This window comes from Eubalaena glacialis, chromosome 16 (assembly GCF_028564815.1).
Source record: "Eubalaena glacialis isolate mEubGla1 chromosome 16, mEubGla1.1.hap2.+ XY, whole genome shotgun sequence".
Classification (NCBI taxonomy): domain Eukaryota; kingdom Metazoa; phylum Chordata; class Mammalia; order Artiodactyla; family Balaenidae; genus Eubalaena; species Eubalaena glacialis.
In genome coordinates, this window is record NC_083731.1 from 66964506 (window position 1) to 66986709 (window position 22204).

Genomic DNA, 22204 nt, shown 5'->3' on the forward strand with positions numbered 1-22204 from the left:
CAAGGACCTACTATACAGCACAGGGAACTCTGCTCAGTATTCTGTAACAACTTAACTGGGAAAAGAATTTGAAAAAGAATAGATACAGGTATATGTATAACTGAATCACTTTGTTGTACACCTGAAACTAACACAACATTGTTAATCAACTATGCTCCAATATAAAATAAAAAGTTAAAAAAAAAAAAAAAGAAGCAAGTGTGAGACTCAATACTGGGAGGAGAGTGGCCAAGATGGCAGAGTAGGAAGACCCTGAGCTCACCTCTTCTCACCGGCACACCACAATTACAACTATTTACAGAGCAGCTATTGATGAGAAAGACCAGAAGACTACCAGAAGAGACCTTCTACAACTGAAGATATAAGGGAGGAACCACAAGACAGGTAGGGGGAGCAGAGATGCAGCAAAGGCAAGACCCACATCCCACAAACTGGAGGATAATTACAACTGCAGAGGTTCTCCCCAAGGAGCGAGGGGTCCGAGTCCCACATTCTGTTCCCCAGCCCAGGGGGCCTGCACCGGGAGGATAAGCCCCCGGAATGTTTGGCTTTGAAAGCCTAGCAGGGCTTACTTTTGGGAGAGCCAGAGGTCTGTGGGAAATAGACACTCCAGTCAGACCCACCTGTTGATCTTGGAGAGCCTCCCAGAGAGGCAAAAGGCAACTGGAACTCATCCTGTGGATACAGACACTGGTGGCAGCCATTTCTGGGAGCTCGTTCCACCACGAGGACTCTGATGCTGGCAAGCACCATTTTGGAATCCTCCCTCTAGCTTTTTAGCCTCAGGATCCAGCCCTGCCCCCACCCAATAGCCTGTAGGCACCAATACTAGGATGCCTCAGGCCACGCAGCAGCTGGGAAGGGACACAGCTCCATCCACCAGCAGACAGGCTGCCTAAAGATCCCCTGAGCCCACAGCTACCCCAGGACCTGGCCTTATCTGCCAGAGCGCTCAGGACCTGGTGCTACCCACCTGGGCACTAGCCCCAGGAACACCAGCAACCTGCAGTCAAAGACCCCGAGACCCAGCTCCACTCACCAGTGGGCCAGCAATAGCCCAGGGACCAGCCTCAATCCCTAGTGGGCAGGCGCCAGCCCCAGGAACCCCTGCGCCCCAGCCCCACCCACCAGCAGGCTGACGTCAGTTCTGAGACACCTTGGACCCCTCATCCAGCCACCCCAGGATCCAGCCCCCCTCACTAAAAGACCAACACCGACTATGGGACACCCAGACTCTGTAGCCAGCTGTGTCAGAAACTGATCCCACCCACCAGCAGGCTGATACTAGATCTGGGACCCTTGGTCCCAGAACTACCCACCCTAGAACCTAGCTCTGTCCACCAGTGGGCTAGCAGCCTCCACACAAGGCAGGGCCTGGCAACCAGCAGGGCTGGGAGCCAGCCTGCCAGACTGCCCATGGTAGTCAGCCCACCACTACAGAAGGACCCATGAAGCCCACTTAAGGGGCACCCCTAAAGCATACAGACAGCTCTGGTGACCAGCAGGAATTGCACTGCCAGGAAGTCTAGGACGTCTCCTACCAAAGGCCACTTCTCCAAGGTTGGGAGATATAACTAACCTTACAAACACATAGAAATAAAACCAGTAAATTCGGCAAAATGAGGTGACAGAGGAATATGTTCCAAACGAGAGAACAAGAGAAAACCCCAGAAGAACTGAGTGAAGACGGGCAGTCTACCCAATAAAGAGTTCAAGGTAATGATCGTAAAGATGTTCAAAGAACTCGGGAGAAGACTGGACGGACAGAGTGAGACGTTAGACGCTTTTAACGAAGAGTGAAAAAATATAAAGAAGAACCAAACAAATGAAGAATATAATAATTGAAATAAAAAATACACTAGAAGGAATCAACAGGAGATTAGAAGATACAGAGGAATGGACCAGCAAGCCGGAAGACAGAGCAGTGGAGATCACTGACTCTCAACAGAAAAGAGAATAAAAATAAAGAAGGACAGTTTAAGAGGCCTTTGGGATAACATCAAGTGTACTAACATTCATATGATAAGGGTCCCAGAAGGAGAAGAGAGAGAAAAAGGGGCAGAGAACATATTTGGAGACATAATATCTGAAAACTTCCCTAACCTAGGAAAGGAGACAGACATCCAGGCCCAGGAAGCACAGAGTCCCAGACACGATCAACCCAAAGAGGACCAGACAAAGACATGTCATTAAAACAGCAAAAGTTAAAGATAAGGAGATAATATTAAAAGCATCAAAAGAAGAGCAACAAGTTACATACAAGGGAACACCCATAAGGCTATCAGCTGACTCTTCAGCAGAAATTCTTGCAGGCCAGAAGGGAGTGGCACCATATATTTAAAGCAATGAAAGGGGAAAACCTACAACCAAAAATACTCTACCTGGCAAGGCTTTCATTCAGATTTGATGGAGAGATCAAAAGTTTTACAGATAACAATATCTTGTAATGGCCTATAATGGAGGGGAGTAAAAATGCAGGATTGTTAAAATGCATTTGAATTTATGAGATCAGCAGCTCAATCCTGAAACCAATGTAATATGATACTAGGTTAAATGCTACCCACTTTACTCTCTTGCAAATCTGAGTTTGTAGCAAGTTTATCAGGATGAGGTCATTTGACTTTGAGAACTTAGTGCAACTTTGAAACTACCCATAATGACTACTGGAATCCCAAGGAGTTGGTGTCAGTTTTAAAATGACAACTTACTAGGTGTGTGACTAGGGGAAAAAGACAAAGAGTGAGAGTAATCTTCATATATTAGGAGAAAAGCAGACATATATGATGGACTAGATTAGTTAAGTAATATACCAAAAAAAAAAAAAAAATGGAATTAGGACCAGTGGGAGGGGATACAGCAAACCAGTTTCAGGTTCATTCATTCTTTTTCCCACTCACTCAGTGAATATTTAGTTAACCCCTACTGTCTGTAGCACCATTTTAAGTTCTAGGCAAACAAAAACTCACTCCAAAGAGGGCTGGCCCAGATAGATATGTCAGTATATAGGTATGCACATAGACAAAGGGGTACATTAATTAAAACACAGGTTAATATAAACAACAGAGAGGAAGACTCAATCAACTCTGCCAGTGGAAGTGATTTTAGATTTTCTTGAAGGACGAATGAAGGTGAAAACTGGAATAAAAAGTGTTTCAGGCATTGACAACATTATGAGCAAAGACGCTTAGCTGAAAAGTGCATGGTGTGGTATAGAAATGAGTGTTTTTAATCGCCTGGAGTTTGTGGGGCAAATGGTGAAATGGTGGGGAATGATGCTGAAGACATAGGTGCGGGCCAAGCTAGGGACTTTGATCTCCATAGGCAATGAGGACCAAACAGAGTGTTTTAAATTGGGAGCGATAGGATCAAATTTGTAATTTAGAAACCTTCTCAGAGTAAACTAAGGGTCAGCTCACAGGGAGAGAAGCTTGGGGGAGGGTAATTCTAAAGTAATTCCTAGAGCCCAGGCAAAATGGGGCAGTGGCAGTGGAGATGGAGAGAGGGAATAGACTGAGAGAAACTTTTGGAGACAGAGAGATAGGACTTGAGGAGCAGTCAGAATATATAGATGACGGTGTAAGAAGGTTTAGTTCAAAAGGAGGACAATGTGAGCTTTCCATAGAGCAGTCAAATGCTTCCACTGCTGAACTTATATAATATACAAAGCCATGTTTGTCCCTAGGCAGACATGTGCTTCTCTCAGTAGCCACAGAACTAGCCTCTGTGCCTGGCACACCGTGGTTCTCAGCCTTTGACGGACACCAGAGTCCCCTGAGGAGGCTTTTACAAATGCATATGCTGGTTTCCACCCTCAGATTTTTAAACAAACCCTCAGTAGATCTGATGTGAGGTCCAGGCATTTTAAAGAACAGCTCCAAAAGAGATTCTGATGTGCACCAAAATTTGACAGCCACGGGAGCATATAGTTGATAAATAACAGATCCATTAATTAAAAGAAGAAAGGGAAGGAGAGAAGGCTTCCTGCAGTTTTTGAAAGGAGCAGCTAGTTGACCTCCTATACTCAAGAGTATAGTGTCGGCTGGCAAGTCTACAGGATGCCCTTTCAGATCTTCCGATTTCAAGGGTTCATGAACATGCTGTTACAGAATCCCTGGCTTTGACCCTTGCAGACAGAGCACCGGCTAAGTGATTGTTGGCCTGACTTGCAGAATCTTTTCTTATATCTCCTCCATGATTAATGACCATCCTCTCTTATGGCAACCTGTTCTTTAACTTCATAACATTTTGTGTATTTGTTAATACATATTTTTCTCCATTTGCTTTCCTCTCAATGCCTGTCTCTTCTACTAGACTGAAGTTCCATACAGGCAGGCATTCTGTTTCTTTTGTTCACGATTGTGTGTCCAGCACCTACCTAGCAAAACACAGGTGCTCAGTGAATAAATGAGCAATGAGCCAGACTTTTCTCATGAAAATGTTTAGGCCACATTGCAACACTTTCAATATGCCTACAGATCTGTCAGGAGGGTATTATAGACAGAGGAAACAGTTTCAGAAGTATTAAAATCACAAACAGCTGCAGACAAGATATTTTTAGATTTTCTTCCTCGAGAAAACACTTTAGTTCCAAAAACTTTGATGTTCTATAGGATACCTCCTTATACAAAATAAGTCAAATTTTAAAATAGGGAATAAATAAAAGGGTGAAATAGGGACAGGTGTTTAACCTGAGAAATATAATTTAAGCCCTGGTCCTGTTCCTTATCTAGATCTAAAAAGTCATACCCTCAAAGTCTGATGAACCTGGGGCTTTCATATCATTTATGTGTTAATTACCAGGTCTAACAATTAGGTACAGAACAATGGGAAAAATCCTGAAGTTCATACTAGCAGAGCAATTAAAGAAGTAGAAACAGGCTAACTTCAAGAGCCAGAAATGTTAAAAATCTCTATACTAATTTTGATCAATGTGCTTCTATATGTTTGAACAGTAGTAACTACTGCCGACAATAGTTACTATGATATTTAACTAACTCATGACTTTTTAAAACATTTTACTACCTTGAGAGGTAATGTGATTTTTTTTTTTTACATAAAAAATTATTAAAACCAGAATTCTACTTTTCCTAAAATTTGCCAGGCACCAACTATATGCTACCACTTTCACATTTAAAATCTCATCTGATTCTCACAACCACTTTACAGATCAGGAAATAAAAAATCAGAGTTACCTTAGATGTATGCCTAAAACTGGAATACTGTAAGAAGTGTTAATTACAATAAAAAAATTCATTGAAGAATCATGTTAATCCAGGTGAAAATGTATATTTATAAAAGCATATTTTTATTAAAATGGTAAATTTAAACTTCAATCATTGGAATGATAGAATACTATGTTCTAATTAATGATATAATTTCATTTACTAAGGAGAAAATAATATTGTTTCAACTGATGTTATCAAAAAGACGTTAAGACCAGTGATAAGATTATATTGACAGCATGTGCCCCTTGATATGATACACTGAAAAGTGTGTATCACCTCTGTGGTATCTTTGTCAAAATTGTATAACCTCAATTTAGTTGTAAGAGAACATCAGGCAAACCCAAATCAAGACATCTAAGCAGTACTCTTCAAAAAATGTCACAACTGACAGAGTAATGGCATGGTTTGGGAGCACAGATGATGCTTGGGAGCAGAGATGATGCTTGGGAAGAGAATGACTCACCTCATCACGAAACAATGGCTGCAGAACTTCCAGGCCACACAGCCTCATACCAAACCCTCTAGCCAAAGCCATGTGGCTGACAGGGTCTTGGTGCTTCAGCTGGGTATCAGGCCTGAGCCTCTGGGGTGGGAGAGCCAAGTTAAGGACACTGGTCCACCAGAGACCTCCTGACACCACGTAATATGAAACGGCGAAAGCTCTCCCAGAGATCACCATCTCAACGCTAAGACCCAGCTCCACTCAAAGACCAGCAAGCTACAGTGCTGGACGCCCTATGCCAAACAACTAGCAAGACAGGAACACAACCCCACCCATTAGCAGAGAGACTGCCTAAAATCATAATAAGTTAACAGACACCGCAAAACACACCACCGGATGCAGTCCTGCCCACCAGAAAGACAAGATCCAGCCTCATCCACCAGAACATAGGCACCAGTCCCCTACACCAGGAAGCCTACAAAACCCACTAAACCAACCTTACCCATGGGGGGCAGACACCAAAAACAATGGGAACTATGAACCTGCAGCCTGGAAAAGGAGATTGCAAACACAGTAAGTTAAGCAAAATGAGAAGACAGAGAAATACACAGCAGATGAAGGAGCAAGGTAAAAACCCATGAGACCAAACAAATGAAGAGGAAATAGGCAGTCTACCTGAAAAAGAATTCAGAGTAATGATAATAAAGATGATCCAAAATCTTGGAAATAGAATGGAGAAAATACAAGAAATGTTTAACAAGGAACTAGAAGAAGTAAAGAGCAAAGAAACAATGATGAACAGCAAAATAAATGAAATTAAAAATTCTCTAGAAGGAATCAATAGCAGAATAGCTGAGGCAGAAGAATGGATAAGTGACCTGGAAGATAAAATAGTGGAAATAACTACCACAGAGCAGAATAAAGAAAAAAGAATGAAAAGAATTGAGGACAGTCTCAGAGACCTCCGGGATAACATTAAACGCACCAACATTCGAATTATAGGGGTCCCAGAAGAGGAAGAGAAGGAGAAAGGGACTGAGAAAATATTTGAAAAGATTATAGTTGAAAACTTCCCTAATACGGGAAAGGAAACAGTCAATCAAGTCCAGGAAGTGCAGAGAGTCCCATACAGGGTAAATCAAAGGAGAAACACGCCAAGACACATATTAATCAAACTATCAAAAATTAAATACAAAGAAAAAATATTAAAAGCAGCAAGGGAAAAACAACAAATAACATACAAGGGAAGCCCCATAATGTTAATAGCTGATCTTTCAGCAGAAACTCTGCAAGCCAGAAGGGACTGGCAGGACATATTTAAAGTGATGAAAGGGAAAAACCTACAACCAAGATTACTCTACCCAGCAACAATCTCATTCAGATTTGAAGGAGAAATTAAAACCTTTACAGCCGAGCAAAAGCTAAGAGAATTCAGCACCACCAAACCAGCTTTACAACAAATGCTAAAGGAACTTTTCTACACAGGAAGCACAGGGGAAGGAAAAGACGCACAAAAACAAACCCAAAACAATTAAGAAAATGGTAATAGGAATATACATATTAATAACTACCTTAATGTAAATGGATTAAATGCTCCAACCAAAAGACACAGACTGACTGAATGGATACAAAAACAAGACCCATATATATGCTTCTACAAGAAACCCACTTCAGAACTAGGGACACACAAAGACTGAAAGTGAGGGGATGGAAAAAGATATCCCATGCAAACGGAAATCAAAAGAATGCTGGAGTAGCAATTCTCATATCAGACAAAATAGAATTTAAAATAAAGACTATTACAAGAGACAAACAAGGACACTACATAATGATCAAGGGATCAATCCAAGAAGAAGATATAACAATTGTAAATATTTATGCACCCAACATAGGAGAGCACCTCAATACATAAGGCAAATGCTAACAGCCATAGAAGGGGAAATCGACAGTAACACAATAATAGTAGGGGACTTTAACAACCCCTTTCACCAGCGGACAGATCATCCAAAATGAAAATAAATAAGGAAACACAAGCTTTAAATGATACATTAAACAAGATGGACTTAATTGATATTTATAGGACATTCCATCCAAAAAAAAGAGAATACACTTTCTTCTCAAGTGCTCATGGAACATTCTCCAGGATAGATCATATCTTGGGTCACAAGTCAAGCCTTGGTAAATTTAAGAAAACTGAAATCGTATCAAGGATCTTTTCTGACCACAACACTATGAGACTAGATATCAATTACAGGAAAAAATTTGTAAAAACTACAAACACATGGAAGCTAAACAATACACTACTAAATAACCAAGAGGTCACTGAAGAAATCAAAGAGGAAATCAAAAAATACCTAGAAACAAATGACAATGAAAACATGACGACCCAAAACCTATGGGAGGCAGCAAAAGCAGTTCTAAGAGGGAAGTGTGTAGCAATACAATCCTACCTCAAGAAACGAGAAAAATCTCAAATAAACAACCTAACCTTACACCTAAAGCAGTTAGAGAAAGAAGAATAAAAACCCCCCAAAGTTAGCAGAAAGAAAGAAATCATAAAGATCAGATCAGAAACAAATGAAACAGAAATGAAATGATAGCAGACATCAATAAAACTAAAACCTGGTTAAGAAGATAAACAAAATTGATAAACCATTAGACAGACTCATCAAGAAAAAAAGGGAGAAGACTCAAATCAATAGAATTAGAAATGAAAAAGGAGAAGTAACAACTGACACTGCAGAAATACAAACGATCATGAGAGATTACTACAAGCAACTCTATGCCAATAAAATGGACAACCTGGAAGAAATGGACAAATTCTTAGAAAAGCACAACCTCCCGAGACTGAACCAGGAAGAAATAGAAAATATAAATGGACCAATCACAGGCACTGAAATTGAAAGTGTGATTAAAAATCTTACAACAAACAAAAGCCCAGGACCAGATGGCTTCACAGGTGAGTTCTATCAAACATTTAGAGAAAAACTAACACCCATCCTTCTCAAACTCTTCCAAAATATAGCAGAGGAGGAACACTCCTAAACTCAATCTATCAGGCCACCATCATCCTGATTCCAAAACCAGACAAAGATGTCACAAAGAAAGAAAAGTATAGGCCAATAACACTGATGAACATAGATGCAAAAATCCTCAACAAAATACTAGTAAACAGAATCCGACAGCACATTAAAAGGATCATACACCATGATCAAGTGGGGTTTATCCCAGGAACGCAAGGATTACTCAATATACGCAAATCAATCAATATGGTGCGATACGCTATATTAACAAGTTGAAGGAGAAAAACCTTATGATCATCTCAATAGATGCAGAAAACGCTTTTGACAAAATTCAACACCCATTTATGATAAAAACCCTCCAGAAAGTAGGCATAGAGGGAACTTACCTCAACATAATAAAGGCCATACATGACAAACCCACAGCCCACATCGTTCTCAATGGTGAAAAACTGAAACCATTTCCACTAGGATCAGGAACAAGACAAAGTTGCCCACTCTCACCACTATTATTCAACATAGTTTTGGAAGTTGTAGCCACAGCAAGCAGAGAAGAAAAAGAAATAAAAGGAATCCAAATCGGAAAAGAAGAAGTAAAGCTGTCACTGTTTGCAGATGACATGATACTATAAATAGAGAATCCTAAAGATGCTACCAGAAAACTACTAGAGCTAATCAATGAATTTGGTAAAGTAGCAGGATACAAAGTTAATGCACAGAAATCTCTTGCATTCCTATATACTAATGATGAAAAATTTGAAAGAGACATTAAGGACACACTCCCATTTACCATTGCAACAAAACGAATAAAATACCTAGGAATAAACCTACCTAAGGAGACAAAACCTGTATGCAGAAAACTATAAGACATTGATGAAAGAAATTAAAGATGATACAAACAGATGAAGAGATATACCATGTTCTTGGATTAGAAGAATCAACATTGTGAAAATGACAATACTACCCAAAGCAATCTACAGATTCAGTGCAATCCCTATCAAACTAACAATGCCATTTTTCACATAACTAGAACAAAAAATTTCACAGTTTGTATGGAACCACAAAAGACCCCAAAGAGCCAAAGCAATCTTGAGAAAGAAAAATGGAGCTGGAGGAATCAGGCTCCTTGACTTCAGACTATATTACAAAGCTACAGTAATCAAGACAGTATGGTACTGGCACAATAACAGAATACAGAGCAATGGAACAGGATAGAAATCCCAGAGATAAACCCACGCACATATGGTCACCTTATCTCTGATAAAGGAAGCAAGAATATACAATGGAGAAAAGATAGCCTCTTCAGTAAGTGATGCTGGGAAAACTGGACAGCTACATGTAAAAGAATGAAATTAGAACACTCTCTAACACCATACACAAAAATAAACTCAAAATGGATTAAAGACCCAAATGTAAGGCCAGACACTATACAACTCTTAGAGGAAACCATAGGCAGAAGACTCTATCACATAAATCACAGCAAGATCCTTTTTTGACCCACCTCCTAGAGAAATGGAAATAAAAACAAAAATAAAGAAATGGGACCTAATGAAACTTAAAAGCTTTTGCACAGCAAAGGAAACCATAAACAAGCGGAGAAGACAACCCTCAGAATGGGAGAAAATATTTGCAAACAAAGCAACTGACAAAGGATTAATCTCCAAAATTTACAAGCAGCTCATGCATCTCAATATCAAAAAAGTAAACAACCCAATCCAAAGTGGGCAGAAGACCTAAATACACATTTCTCTAAAGAAGATATACAGATTGCCAGCAAACACATGAAAGGATGCTCAACATCACTAATCATTAGAGAAATGAAAATCAAAAGTACAATGAGGTATCACGTCACACCAGTCAGAATGGCCATCATAAAAAAATCTACAAACATTAAATGTTGGAGAGGGTGTGGAGAAAAGGGAACACTCTTGCACTGTTGGTGGGAATGTAAATTGATACAGCCACTATGGAGAACAGTATGGAGGTTCCTTAAAAAACTAAAAATACGACCCAGCAATCCCACTACTGGGCATATACCCTGAGAAAACCATAATTCAAAAAGAGTCATGTACCACAGTGTTCACTGCAGCTCTATTTATAATAACCAGGACATGGAAGCAACCTAAGTGTCCGTCGACAGATGATTGGATAAAGAAGATGTGGCACATATATACAATGGAATATTACTCAGCCATAAAAAGAAACGTAATTGAGTTATTTGTAGTGAGGTGGATGGACCTAGAGTCTGTCATACAGAGTGAAATAAGTCAGAAAGAGAAAAACAAATACCATATGCTAACACATATATATGGAATCTAAAAAAAAAAAATGGTTCTGAAGGACCTAGGGGCAGGACAGTAATAAAGATGCAGACGTAGAGAATGGACTTGAGGACATGGGGAGGGGGGAAGGGTAAGCTGGGACGAAGTAAGAGAGTGGCCCGGACATATATACACTACCAAATGTAAAATAGATAGCTAGTGGGAAGCAGCCACATAGCAGGGGGAGATCAGCTCAGTGCTTTGTGTCCACCTAGAGGGGTGGGACAGGGAGGGTGTGAGGGAGGGAGACGCAAGAGGGAAGAGATATGGGGATATATGTATATGTATAGCTGATTCACTTTGTTATAAAGCAGAAACTAACACACCATTGTAAAGCAATTACACTCCAATAAAGATGTTTAAAAAAAAATAAAAATAAAGCTACAATAAGAAAAGTCACAATTATGAAAAACAAAGAAAGAATACAGAACTGTCTTATTCATTTTTTATATCTCTGATTATTCTGATCATCATTCTGAAGATCAGTAGTCAATACATAGTACTGGATGTATAAATGTACGTTTAAGAAATTGGAATAATTCCTTATTGCATCCTAGGTATTAGCTAAATTCTATGATGTAAGCCTGTTTTTATATTATTTGCAATTTTCCCCGAACAGCTGTAATCAAAAAAGGATTCTCTATGAACTAGAGACTTCAGTTAACTGATTGAAAATTACTTTATGCTAAGCTAAATCTGTGTCATTTCTTACAAAGGCTGTACGTCTTTCTAAATCAGTATCTCAGCTCAGATTATTAGAATTATGATGGTTGTTGCCATTGTCCAAACAGGAAAGCAGGCAGACGAGAAAAGTAAAACAAAAAGAGAGAGGGGGAAATTGAAGCAAGGAGGAAGGAAACGCTATTCCCTTGAAACACATTCATTAACCTGGGATTACTGCTAGAAGCTCCAGGCTAGAAGTGAGCAGCTTGCTTCTAAACAGATTTTAATTTTTAATCCAGTGGAATAGGTCAGATGCCACTCTCGAACCTGGAGGCCCATCCCAGAACCTACCTGCCCCAAGGCAGTACGATGGGTCTGCTAGTATGGTCACGTTTGGGTAAACGCAACCTCTAGGCAACCACGTGGCTCTGCGTGTTCTCATCCCAAGGACCAGCAATCAAAGTTGGATGAGCTCTCACAGTGAGGTAGGGGGTTTCTCCTTAGATATTTTTTAGGAGTGAGAAAAGACACAGCCAATAAAAACATTTTTTAAAGTGGAGGTTGGAGGGGGGATATCTATGTTTGAAATTCTAATAAATAGAGATCAGCTTTACTACTTAATTAAAATTGGGTGGAGGCATATACGTTGGTCCAAATGTGATGCTCACGAGAGAAATGTCCAGGCACGAGAAAGATCTCCCAGGAAATTGAACGCCTAAATGTAGGGAGAATTGAACAGAGCAGGCCCCGTGCTTCCACAGGTGGAGCTAAAACAAGCAAAGATGAACCGGGTGTGACCGATTCCCTAACCCTCCGCAGACCTAAGATCAGCTGCGTATTAGCATAGGCAGGCCTCAGCTGTCCATGAAAATGAGAGCGCATATTTAAAGCTGCGTTTTAATTTAAAAGGTACTCGACATTTCTCGTCTTGTTCACTGAAAAAGGCCAACACCCACGTGCTTTATTGATGCACTGCAGAACCTCAGTCTAAAAGAACTAGATTTGCCACGTGGCATTTGCTGAGGATGTGTTAAATGCATAGTTTCAGAGCCAAGAATATTGTTTTTCACACTCAGTGAATGCATTATTAAAGGACTTCTGCTGTGCCCACCACCGGGGGATGGGAGAAGAGATGGCGGTGGCCCTGCACTCTGAATGCAAAGGAACAATGACTAAGTCATTCACCATAAACTCTAACAGCAATAACCCCAAACTTACACGCCTCCGCCCCTCTCTTCAATTCCCTTTGGCCAATCTAGAAAAAAGGAAAATGGAAACCTTTAAATAAAACTCGTATAAAACTTTAGTTCCCAGCACAACATCTTCGGTTCTTCGGATGGTAAGTATTTCACTGAGATGGGTGCCTGGTCCCCTTTTCCACATTCCGGGGCTGCGTAAGCCTTCACATCAGCCCCCAGTTCTACTTGCAGATCGAGAGTGTAATATACTGACTCTTTCCAAGAAGCTTTGTGTTAAAGTCATTAAATGCCCACACAAGTAATTTTTAAATTAACTGAACCAGAAATAATACATCTCAATTTTATGACAGTGAGAAGTTATTCACTTTTAGTAAGCCAAGAATATCTGTTGTATAAATTTAAAATCTTAGGAGTAAGTCCAGTGTTTTAAATAGACTATGGAAAAGCATGAAATTTATGCCAGGTGAATTTTGAATATAGGGGAGCCTTTATCATTCTAGGAAAAATACTTCTCTACAACAGGCAAATTCTCTGGTAAGTCCAGAAATGATCCATTTTACTTGGAAAATTATCCTCTTTCACTTGGAAAAATATTTCCTTTAAACTGCTCCCTTAGTGCATTTTAAAACCTAATTTGATTTATAGACATCACTTTTACACGCAACTTTTCTAGTATATATCTTTTGCACAAGGCAAAGTGAATTGGTGACAAAAATTTCCATCCCGTTAAGATGTGGGGAGCAAACACATGACCAGTATCCCCAGATGCAGGCAATATATGCTGAGTTTTATGTAACACTTTCCCCTTAAAAATAGGAATATAAAATTCTTTCTTCAGAAAATTTCAGAAGACCATGGTTTTAAAATTATACCTTTACTTGACACACTTTCCAAAACCTCAGAACCCTGATGTTAAAAGAGCTGGTGCTGACATAATTTGAGTCGACCCCATAAATATGTATAGAACTCCCAGTGCACCTCATCTGCTGTGCTGAGCAGGTGATGCAAGATGACTACCGTCTGCTGGTCCTGCCTTCAAGTAGCCTGCGACTGGTCTGGCAGGACAGACACATATATATCTGGTTGTAATGTGCTGGGATTATGTTCTCGTGGTATGAATCAAATGCTCCGGCAGCACAGAATAAAGAGTGAGGATTCTGGAAGGGAACATGGGAGTAGGGAGGGTAGACGCTCAGCAGAAGAGATGACATTTGAGCTGGGTCTTAAAGGATGAAGAAGATTAGGCCAGGCAGGGGAGAGCATTCCAAGCCAGAGAAAAAAAACAAAAACAAATCAGCCCATCCATACCAAGGCTTTAAAATCAGACTTTTTAAAGTGTTTTCCTTCAAAAAGATTCAAGTTTGAGAAGTCTAACATGACGTAAAAATCACAAACTAGATGGTTTCTTTCTCACTGGCCTGCCCTTCTCACAAGCACCCTAGATGGTTAGAAGTACATGTAACAAGAAGGAGAGGACTTAAAGTACCTTGGTAGAAACAGAGAGAGAATGATTCCATAACTGAAGTAATAGTCAGAATTAGCACTGTAGGTTTGTGAGTGAGAAGTGCTACCAATGAAATCAGGAAAAGCATACTGCAATAATCATGCCTTTTCGGTCTGTTTAAAATACAAGTTAAATTGATCTCATTAAGAGGGTCTGCTAAGAAAAAAGTCTGCCAAGAGCTATCAACTACAGGGTGTGTAAGAATTTTGCTCTGTGCTGGGTCCTATTAGTCAGAAGGGAGGAGAGCAAGGAGAAGACCATCATTTTCTCCCAGTCATTTAATCACATTGGTCTCTTGAATAGAGATAAAGGCTGGGCTGCAGACTTCACGTTTTGTACCGTGTCCCTCTTCTGCTACAGAGGGACAAGGAAGGGAGGAAGCAAGGTCTCCTGGGTGGACCTGGATGGAGGAAGCATGAAGCTCTAATGCCCAAGTGAAGATGCTGCTGAAAGGCTGAGACCAAGAAGAGGACAAGACTTTGATGGGTTTTCACAGGACCTATAAGCTAACGAAACTGGAGTTAAAAACCTAAGGGAAATTTAAGTTAGCTGGAACCTAAATATAATAGGTTATACTTTTGCTTATTCATTTTATAAAAGTTAATTCATTCATATTGGTATTTTTTCAAAGAGGTGTGCGTGTATGTGTAAGTGTATGGGTGTGTGTGCCTGTGTGTGAGAGAGAGGTTAAAAAGATAAACAAACCAAGTGTGTGGATTGTGTTCATTGTTTTCTCTGAGCCATCAACAAGTAGAGCCAAGACGTAGGAAGAGTGTATTTAGGAAGACGTGCCTTGGAGACTTAACCCTCTTATTATTCCCCATGTAAAAGAAGGCAGCTTCGGAGAGCTGAGCGTGTGGCTCCCTAGATCCACGTGTCACCCCTCCTCCCCGGGCAGGTGTGCAGACTGTGGGGCTGCCTGGGTCTCGCTAGACTTGGGTTCTGGCTTCTGGCTCTGGGTCTGCTGCTGACTCACTGCATGAACTTGGGCTGGTCACGGTTTTCTCAGGTGGAAAGGAAAAGCCAGTGTTTGGATTACACACTCTGCATTGGCTTTCCTCTCCCAGTGTTCTCTGATTCGGCAGCACAATACGATGTTCTAAAGAAATGTTTTCATCCTTCTGGGTTTTACATATTCACATTTGAGAGCCACTGTAATAATAACAATGCCCCATCTAGTGTCAAGACAGGGAATATTGGTTCAGGAGTGCAGAGGGAGCAATGGCTCTGTGGTCCTTCATGGCTTCAGGGGTCAGAATGGCAGTGGGCATAACTGCTGTCCGAGGGGGTCTTTGTCATGTCCCACCCGCCCAACTTGGTGACGTAGGACATTTTGAAAAAGACTGTGTTTTACAGCTTCCATGTGTGATGCACAACACTAGCACGACAGGACTTTTATTAAGGTCACAAGGAATAATCTTTCCTACTCTTTTGACTGGTGGCTATCGCCATCAACATAAAAGAGCCTCTGGGCGATGGAGACGGGCAGGCAGTACCTTCCCGAGGGAAGATCAGAAGGGATCCTGGGTGAGCTGCAAGCAAGTCACCCAATTCTGGCATCTCGCAGACTTAAACCTGGGATCTCTGCAGGGCTTCAGTCCTCCACCCTTGCCTCTTCATTTCTTTCTTTCCAAATGCTCCCACAAGGAAATCATCTCCGAGCAGCTCACAGCTCACCACACACACTGCCAACTTCCCAGGTTCTGTGCAGCTCTGTCCTCTCCTTGCTAAATGCCACCCCACAGGAAAGAAACCAAAGGAGGGAACAACTGCAATACAGGGGCAATGCATGTATCATTTAGACAAAAGGTCCTCCTCCTCATGTGTTTGACTTTCTCCTGTGGCTTTTCTTTGGTCTCCATTAAGTGCCAGGGCAGTTTAATTTTTATAATATTGCCATGTACAAACCCCTTCATTTTGGAACCTGCCTCCCTCTCAGGACGCAGGTCAGTTTGGCAGAACGGTGTCTACCGCATGCCAGACACTGTCTTAATGATGTCTGGGCTGAGAGAACGTAATGAGCCCAAACTCAGAAATTCTCTGCCACGCTGCCTGGTCTGCTCTCAGCCTGTGACCTAGGTGACTAGAAGCACATTTTACTTCCTGTGACCAAGTTCAATGGAAGAGGTTTTCTCCCTGTTTTATCATCTTTATGCCTCATTCTCGTGATGGCTGGACCCATGTCAGCAGCAGTGGCTGAGGTTCTGGAATGCTCACGTGCTGGCTGGGCTGCCGGCTCCAACAACTCACCTGCTCTGATCTGTTCTAAGAAGTTGCCTCCGCTAGTCTGCCTTCTGTCCTTACCTTCTAGCCAGTCACTTGGAATTCTACCATTTACTGGCCCAGTGTGACTTCTGTCCAGCCCTCTGCCCTGGCTTGTCAGTTTAATGTGCCTCTACATTCCCAAATCAGCTTGATTCTAAGTGGCCCAAATTGTCCTTAAGTCCGTTATCACCAGCCCCACATTCCTGCTCCAGGATCTTCACGCCCATCCTGAGGGCGGCACATCCTTTGAGTTCAGAGTGATGGTCTCAGCTCAGTTCCACTGACCAATCCAGGTCTGGAAGCTATGGTACTCTTGAGTACAACTGTTACCTGGTAACCAGCAACTGAGGTAGTCCCCACAGAAGACTCACAAATGAGATTTGCCTCAGGGGGCCACCAGAACATAGTGGTCTCTGATAATTACCAGACAAAGAAAACATTTAGTATATTTACTGAAGACCTAGAGTGGTGCCTGGCATCCTATGGGGACTCAAAAAAATTTTGCAAACTATGTAAAGACATCTCTCAAATAACAAATTGCAAATGTTGACAGTTATGATTGGATATTGCAAGCTCCCTCAGGATAGAGAGTCTGTCTGGGTTTATATCTGCATCCCCAGGGCCCAGCGCAGGGCCTGGCATCTAGCAGAATTGGCAAATATTTGCTGAGTTAGAATGACTTTGTTGAGAAGAGTATGTCAAAGGCACTTTTGGAGGATATCTAATTTCCCAAGAATTGGGATGAGGCAGGACTTTTGAAGATGCCCCAGACAAAACTGTCAGATTGGTTGGAGCCCTGAATCTACATGCTAGGGTGTTCTTGAGGCACCAGAATCTCTGAGTCTATCCAGTGAGTAAGGACCACGACAGGATGGGTGTGGGAACTCTGCAAGACAGTCTATGACCTAACGTACGTTTTCTCCTGCTGGGATCCTCGGCACCTTCAGGTTTGACCTGGGATGCAAGAGATTCTACTGGACAGCTACTTATAAGCAAGAAACAGGAATCTGGGTTTGGCCAAGCATCTTCGATGTCTGAAACACATCTGAGTGTGAAACAGCCAAGCTACAGGCCCTCTAACGGAGCCCAGCAGAGCTGCCAAAACAGCTGGGTGGCAATGAGCTAAGAATGCCATGCTTTCAGTGAATGGCGTAAGGCTAGTAGTTTAGAGCATTTCTTTATTTATTTTTATGGTTTAAGCTCTCTATGAATGTATGGAACACTATACTTAGGTCAATCAAGGGTACTTGAATTTCAAAATATATTAAAATGTGTTAGTGTTCATTTCACATAAAATATAAAGCATCCATCTTTAAAGTGCTCACAGCAATCAGTGCTTTTAATTGAGCAGAAAAGCATATACAGATATAGAAATGTTTAGTCCTAGCTGGGGTCCCTGATAGTCATCTTCAGACATACGTTTCCACAACAGATGTTTCAATTACGAGAGTAATATTTATTGAAAGGTGAACCATAAATGTATAGGCACTTGAAACATTATTGAACAAACGTAATTTAAAATGCTGGTGAACTGCATTTTAGCCCTGCTTTGATTTTATCAGCATTTGTCAATTAATCAACGTGAACCTTGTAAAACATGTTCTCTTACTAGTGGAAACAAGCAAGTGCTTGCAGACTTTGAAGGAAAGGTCATTTAATAATTTGCTAATTGTGCAAAGATAGATTTAAAAATTTTTTTTAAAAAGGGAAGATCTCATTACCACTCTGCATAAACAGAACTTTATTTAAGCTTAAACTTGCTAACTGAAATATGGTCAATGGTTGAGCTGTGGGTTTTTGTTTTTGTTTTTTTTTGGTATTAAATAGTGGAGAAACATTAAGATGGAAAGAAATTAATCTAGTTGCATATTTTCAAAATTTATTTTAAGAAGCTTTCCGTTGTCACCTCTGACATTTCAGAGCTGCCAACCTTGAGGCTATGGTTATAAACAAATCAACTATAACTTCTTGGCAGACAAGTGAAGAGAAAAAGACAAAGCAACAGAAATGGGAAATGGAGCAGCGCAAAAGAGCCATGCAGGGGCAATGTTCTGGTTCCTTCTCTTTTCTTCTTTTTTCTTTGCTTCACTTCATCCTTCATTCTGCTAGATGGATGTCAGCTCCCTACTCCCTACTTCTGACTGCCTCGTTCATTTTAAGTGAGAAAGAAGCTGAGTCCAACTCTCCCTTGGGGGAAGCCAGGCCTCAGCACACCCGCCACCTCTCCTGGCCACCAAGGAAGTGCCTTAACTTCCGGGCACAGCACTACCACCACCCAGCACTCTGCAGTCATCTGAAGGACTCGAGGAAGTTTAAAATGGGTAACGTACCTCGGAGAGCAATTTCTACCCTGGGGTCTGCAGGGCTGAACCGAGAAATCCGCACCATCTTAGAAGTAGAAGTGGAACTTGAGAGAGCGTGCCTCGAGGCGTTTGTAGGAGTCAGAATTTTGCACGGAGTTTACAGAGACAATGTTCCTTGAAGGGAGATGGGTCTTGGCAGGCGGTCTGGGCAAACCGCTTTGCTGCAGGACTCCTTTTATAAGAGTTACGAGGGCCTGGGTTGCTCTCTGCCTGCTCAAACTGGCTTATCAATCCATTCCATTCCATTCTGTTACTCGTTCTAAATAAGTCATTATTTCAGGTACATTTCCCTAAGCAGATGCAAACACTCTTTTCCTGTGTGAGACTCCCTTGGGCAAATTAGGTTTCTTGGAAAAGGGTCAAGGAGCAATCAAACAAAATACCTACTGAGAAACAAGCAGGTGGTTTCAGGGGACGCTGTCGTTTGTGCAGGCCACACCACAAGTCAAATTTTAGACACTGCTCGGGCAGTAATGTTGAATCTGATAGGGCCAGGTATGGAAAGCAAAATCCTGATATCTGTAGCCAAAGTTTCTTTTTATCGTCATGACAAATAAGTTTTTTCCCCTCCCAGCGTTATCAAAGTATAATTGAGAAATAAAATTGTATAACATGCATTTAACATGATGATTTGATATACATATGATGAAATAAAAATTCATATTTGAAGGCAAAATCAGAAAAATTTAAACAGAAAATTTCTTCTCTGCCCGTTTGGGCCTCCTCTCGCCCCTCTGGTGTGCACTGTACATCTGCTTTATGCATTAACCAGACCTCCCCAATGGCAGAAAGGCCGGCTCAACCATAAAGATCAATTTCTCTTCTTCTAGCACCAGCCATGTAACTCCTTGGAAGATAACATTCCTGTCTCAATCCCGTAAGGGGTCAGGATGACCCGCCACTCGCCTTGTATGTACAGACATCTCTGCTGAACTTTATGTATTGATACAAAGCCAATATATCATTCCCCTTAAAGACAGCGTTTGGTGCAGACCACATTGGTCAAAAGACTGAGGAGATACTGGGCCCCCCCTAATGGAAGTCCTTAGCTTAAATACTTATGACCTTATTAATGTTACTAGCTGTATTACTTGTATTCTTGTATTACTTGTATTGTATTACTTGTATTCTGCCTGTTTTCCAAGATTATTGTTTCTTGCATTACCAAATGTGTCACTGAGCCTCTGGTAAGAAATAATGATGACGAGGTGACTTGAAACAATTGACCAAATACAGAGTTCTGTAAGATCCATGATGCTAATAGTGCAACCCTAGATGTGGAAAGAAACAACAAGAGGGAACCATCTCCTGGACCGTAACAGAGTCTCAGTTCCTTTACCTATAAAATGGGGCTTTTGGCTACTGTTAACAGGGCCTAGTCCAGTAATAGCACACTGAGTGGTCCATCAACGAAACACTTGCCTTACCTGGGAATGAGCATTCCTAGCATAGTGGGACAAATTGGTCATGGTATGCCTCCAAAACCTTGGTAGAAATTAAGACTGAAAAGGAGGGGACTGTAAAATAAAGAATGTTGTTCACCATCCAGTTCTACAAGACTCAAGTCATTAACCACTGCAGTCGCTGACCTACAATACACCCTGAAAGGAATTCAGGGCAAAGATCAGGATGCAGTACTTTGTGGTCTAGGAAAACTGGCAGAACTGACCCTTAGATAGCTGATATTTTCAGGAGAAAATTTTATGAGCTCAGTTTCTTGCATCTTCCCATACTTAGAAAATCACTAAAACCATTAACTATATCTGCTCCTTACAAAGAGCAGTAACCTTCTACCAAGACGTGTGCTTGATTGCATGTACCCCCTTCTCCAAAATCACATATACACTGACCTTCCCCCTTTACCTCTTCGGAACAGTTCTCAGAGCTCTCTGAGACACTGTCTCTCGAGTTATAATCCTCAGGTTGGTTTGAATAAAATTTACAATTTTTTCTTAGATTGACTGTTGATTAACTTTTCATCAATACACATATATTGTGAAATGATTACCACAATAAAGTTAATAACATATCCATCACCTCACATAGTTACTTTTGTGTGTGTGGGTTTATTTTTTTATGGAAGCAAAACTGATAGTCATAAAAATTTCCTTGTCTAATATTTCTAATTAAAAGTTGCTAATCAAATCCTAATTCCTTAATAAAATTGTAGTACAAATTTTTGTAAGGGAAAAGTTACTATGAAATTATTATCTTCTGTTCTCGTTATCTTATCTAACACATGTGGAATATTTCTGAAATAGATATTCCTTATTGCATTTTTTTTCTTTGAGTCATAGGGAGAAAAGTCCCTTTCATGTTCTTTTAATATTTGCTTTTATTAACTTCAGCTTCAGTTAGCTCACTTCCGTATATCAAGATTCTTTTCAAAACAGAAGAGACAAGAGGTAAATGCAAATGTGGGAAGGGAAGCTGCTTGGTGACATGACAGCCGCTCCCTGGTAGGAGTTATTTCTACCTAAAACGTATACACCATATTAAGAAGCCACAGAGAAGAAATAAATGCATGTGGATGGCAGGTTTTCATTCGTTTCCTTGACATCTCAGAACACTGTAAATAAGTTTGTTTCAATTCAAACGGTTCCATGCTCTTGGAGGTCTTAATCATTTGTTTTGTTTTGTTTTGTTTACTCTTTACTATTTTTTTTTTGAATTTTATTTTTTTATACAGCGGGTTCTTATTAGTTATCTATTTTATACATATTAATGTATATAGGTCTTAATCATTTGTAATAACAGTTTCTGGAGTGTACAAAGCTTGTGCTTAAGGACCATTATTGGCATTCAATGTAGTCAGACTGCATTAAGCCGATGTACAACCTTGTTCATGGCTATCTGATCATCTTTATTTAACAGTAAGTTCAGGCTGATGAGGTGGCTTAGCATCCTCCTGTGTTTCAGCCTGTTAGTCATGCCCCACCAGAACATCTGGCTCTGCTGGGCACCCTCACGCTTCTCCAAATGAAACCAAAGTTGGCAAGGTGAATGGGAAGGACTTGCAAGTGGCATTCAACCCGGGAAAAAAGTTTAAAAGTGGCATTTAACCCGGCAACCCTGTTTTAAAATGTATCCAGGGTTGTGGTTTTATTCAGGTATGGTATGGCGAACAGGTTAGGAGATGCTTGCCATAGAAAAGACAGTTGGTTACATATAGTTTCCAAGAGGAAGAGGCATGAAGTGCCAC

The 22204-nt window shown here is 40.9% G+C and overlaps 1 protein-coding gene across 8 annotated transcripts in view; it reads right to left on the bottom strand.

Annotated features, from left to right (window-relative positions):
• ENOX1 (ecto-NOX disulfide-thiol exchanger 1) overlaps window positions 1-22204 on the bottom strand; it is a 612162-nt gene that overhangs the window by 245733 nt on the left and 344225 nt on the right. Inside the window, exons 1-2 of one of the 8 annotated variants that reach the window (XM_061170744.1) lie at window positions 18970-19160; window positions 12890-12926 (exon numbers count right to left, since the gene is read on the bottom strand). The exons of 5 other annotated variants lie outside the window; for them this stretch is intronic. Coding sequence is in view for 1 of the 3 variants with exons in the window: in XM_061170739.1 (XP_061026722.1) it covers window positions 18970-19027 (58 nt within the window). In the remaining 2 variants the exon portion in view is untranslated. Of the gene's footprint in view, window positions 1-12889; window positions 12927-18969; window positions 19161-22204 lie in introns of those variants that run through there. 2 more of the 8 variants (XM_061170743.1, XM_061170739.1) reach the window with 2 other exon arrangements.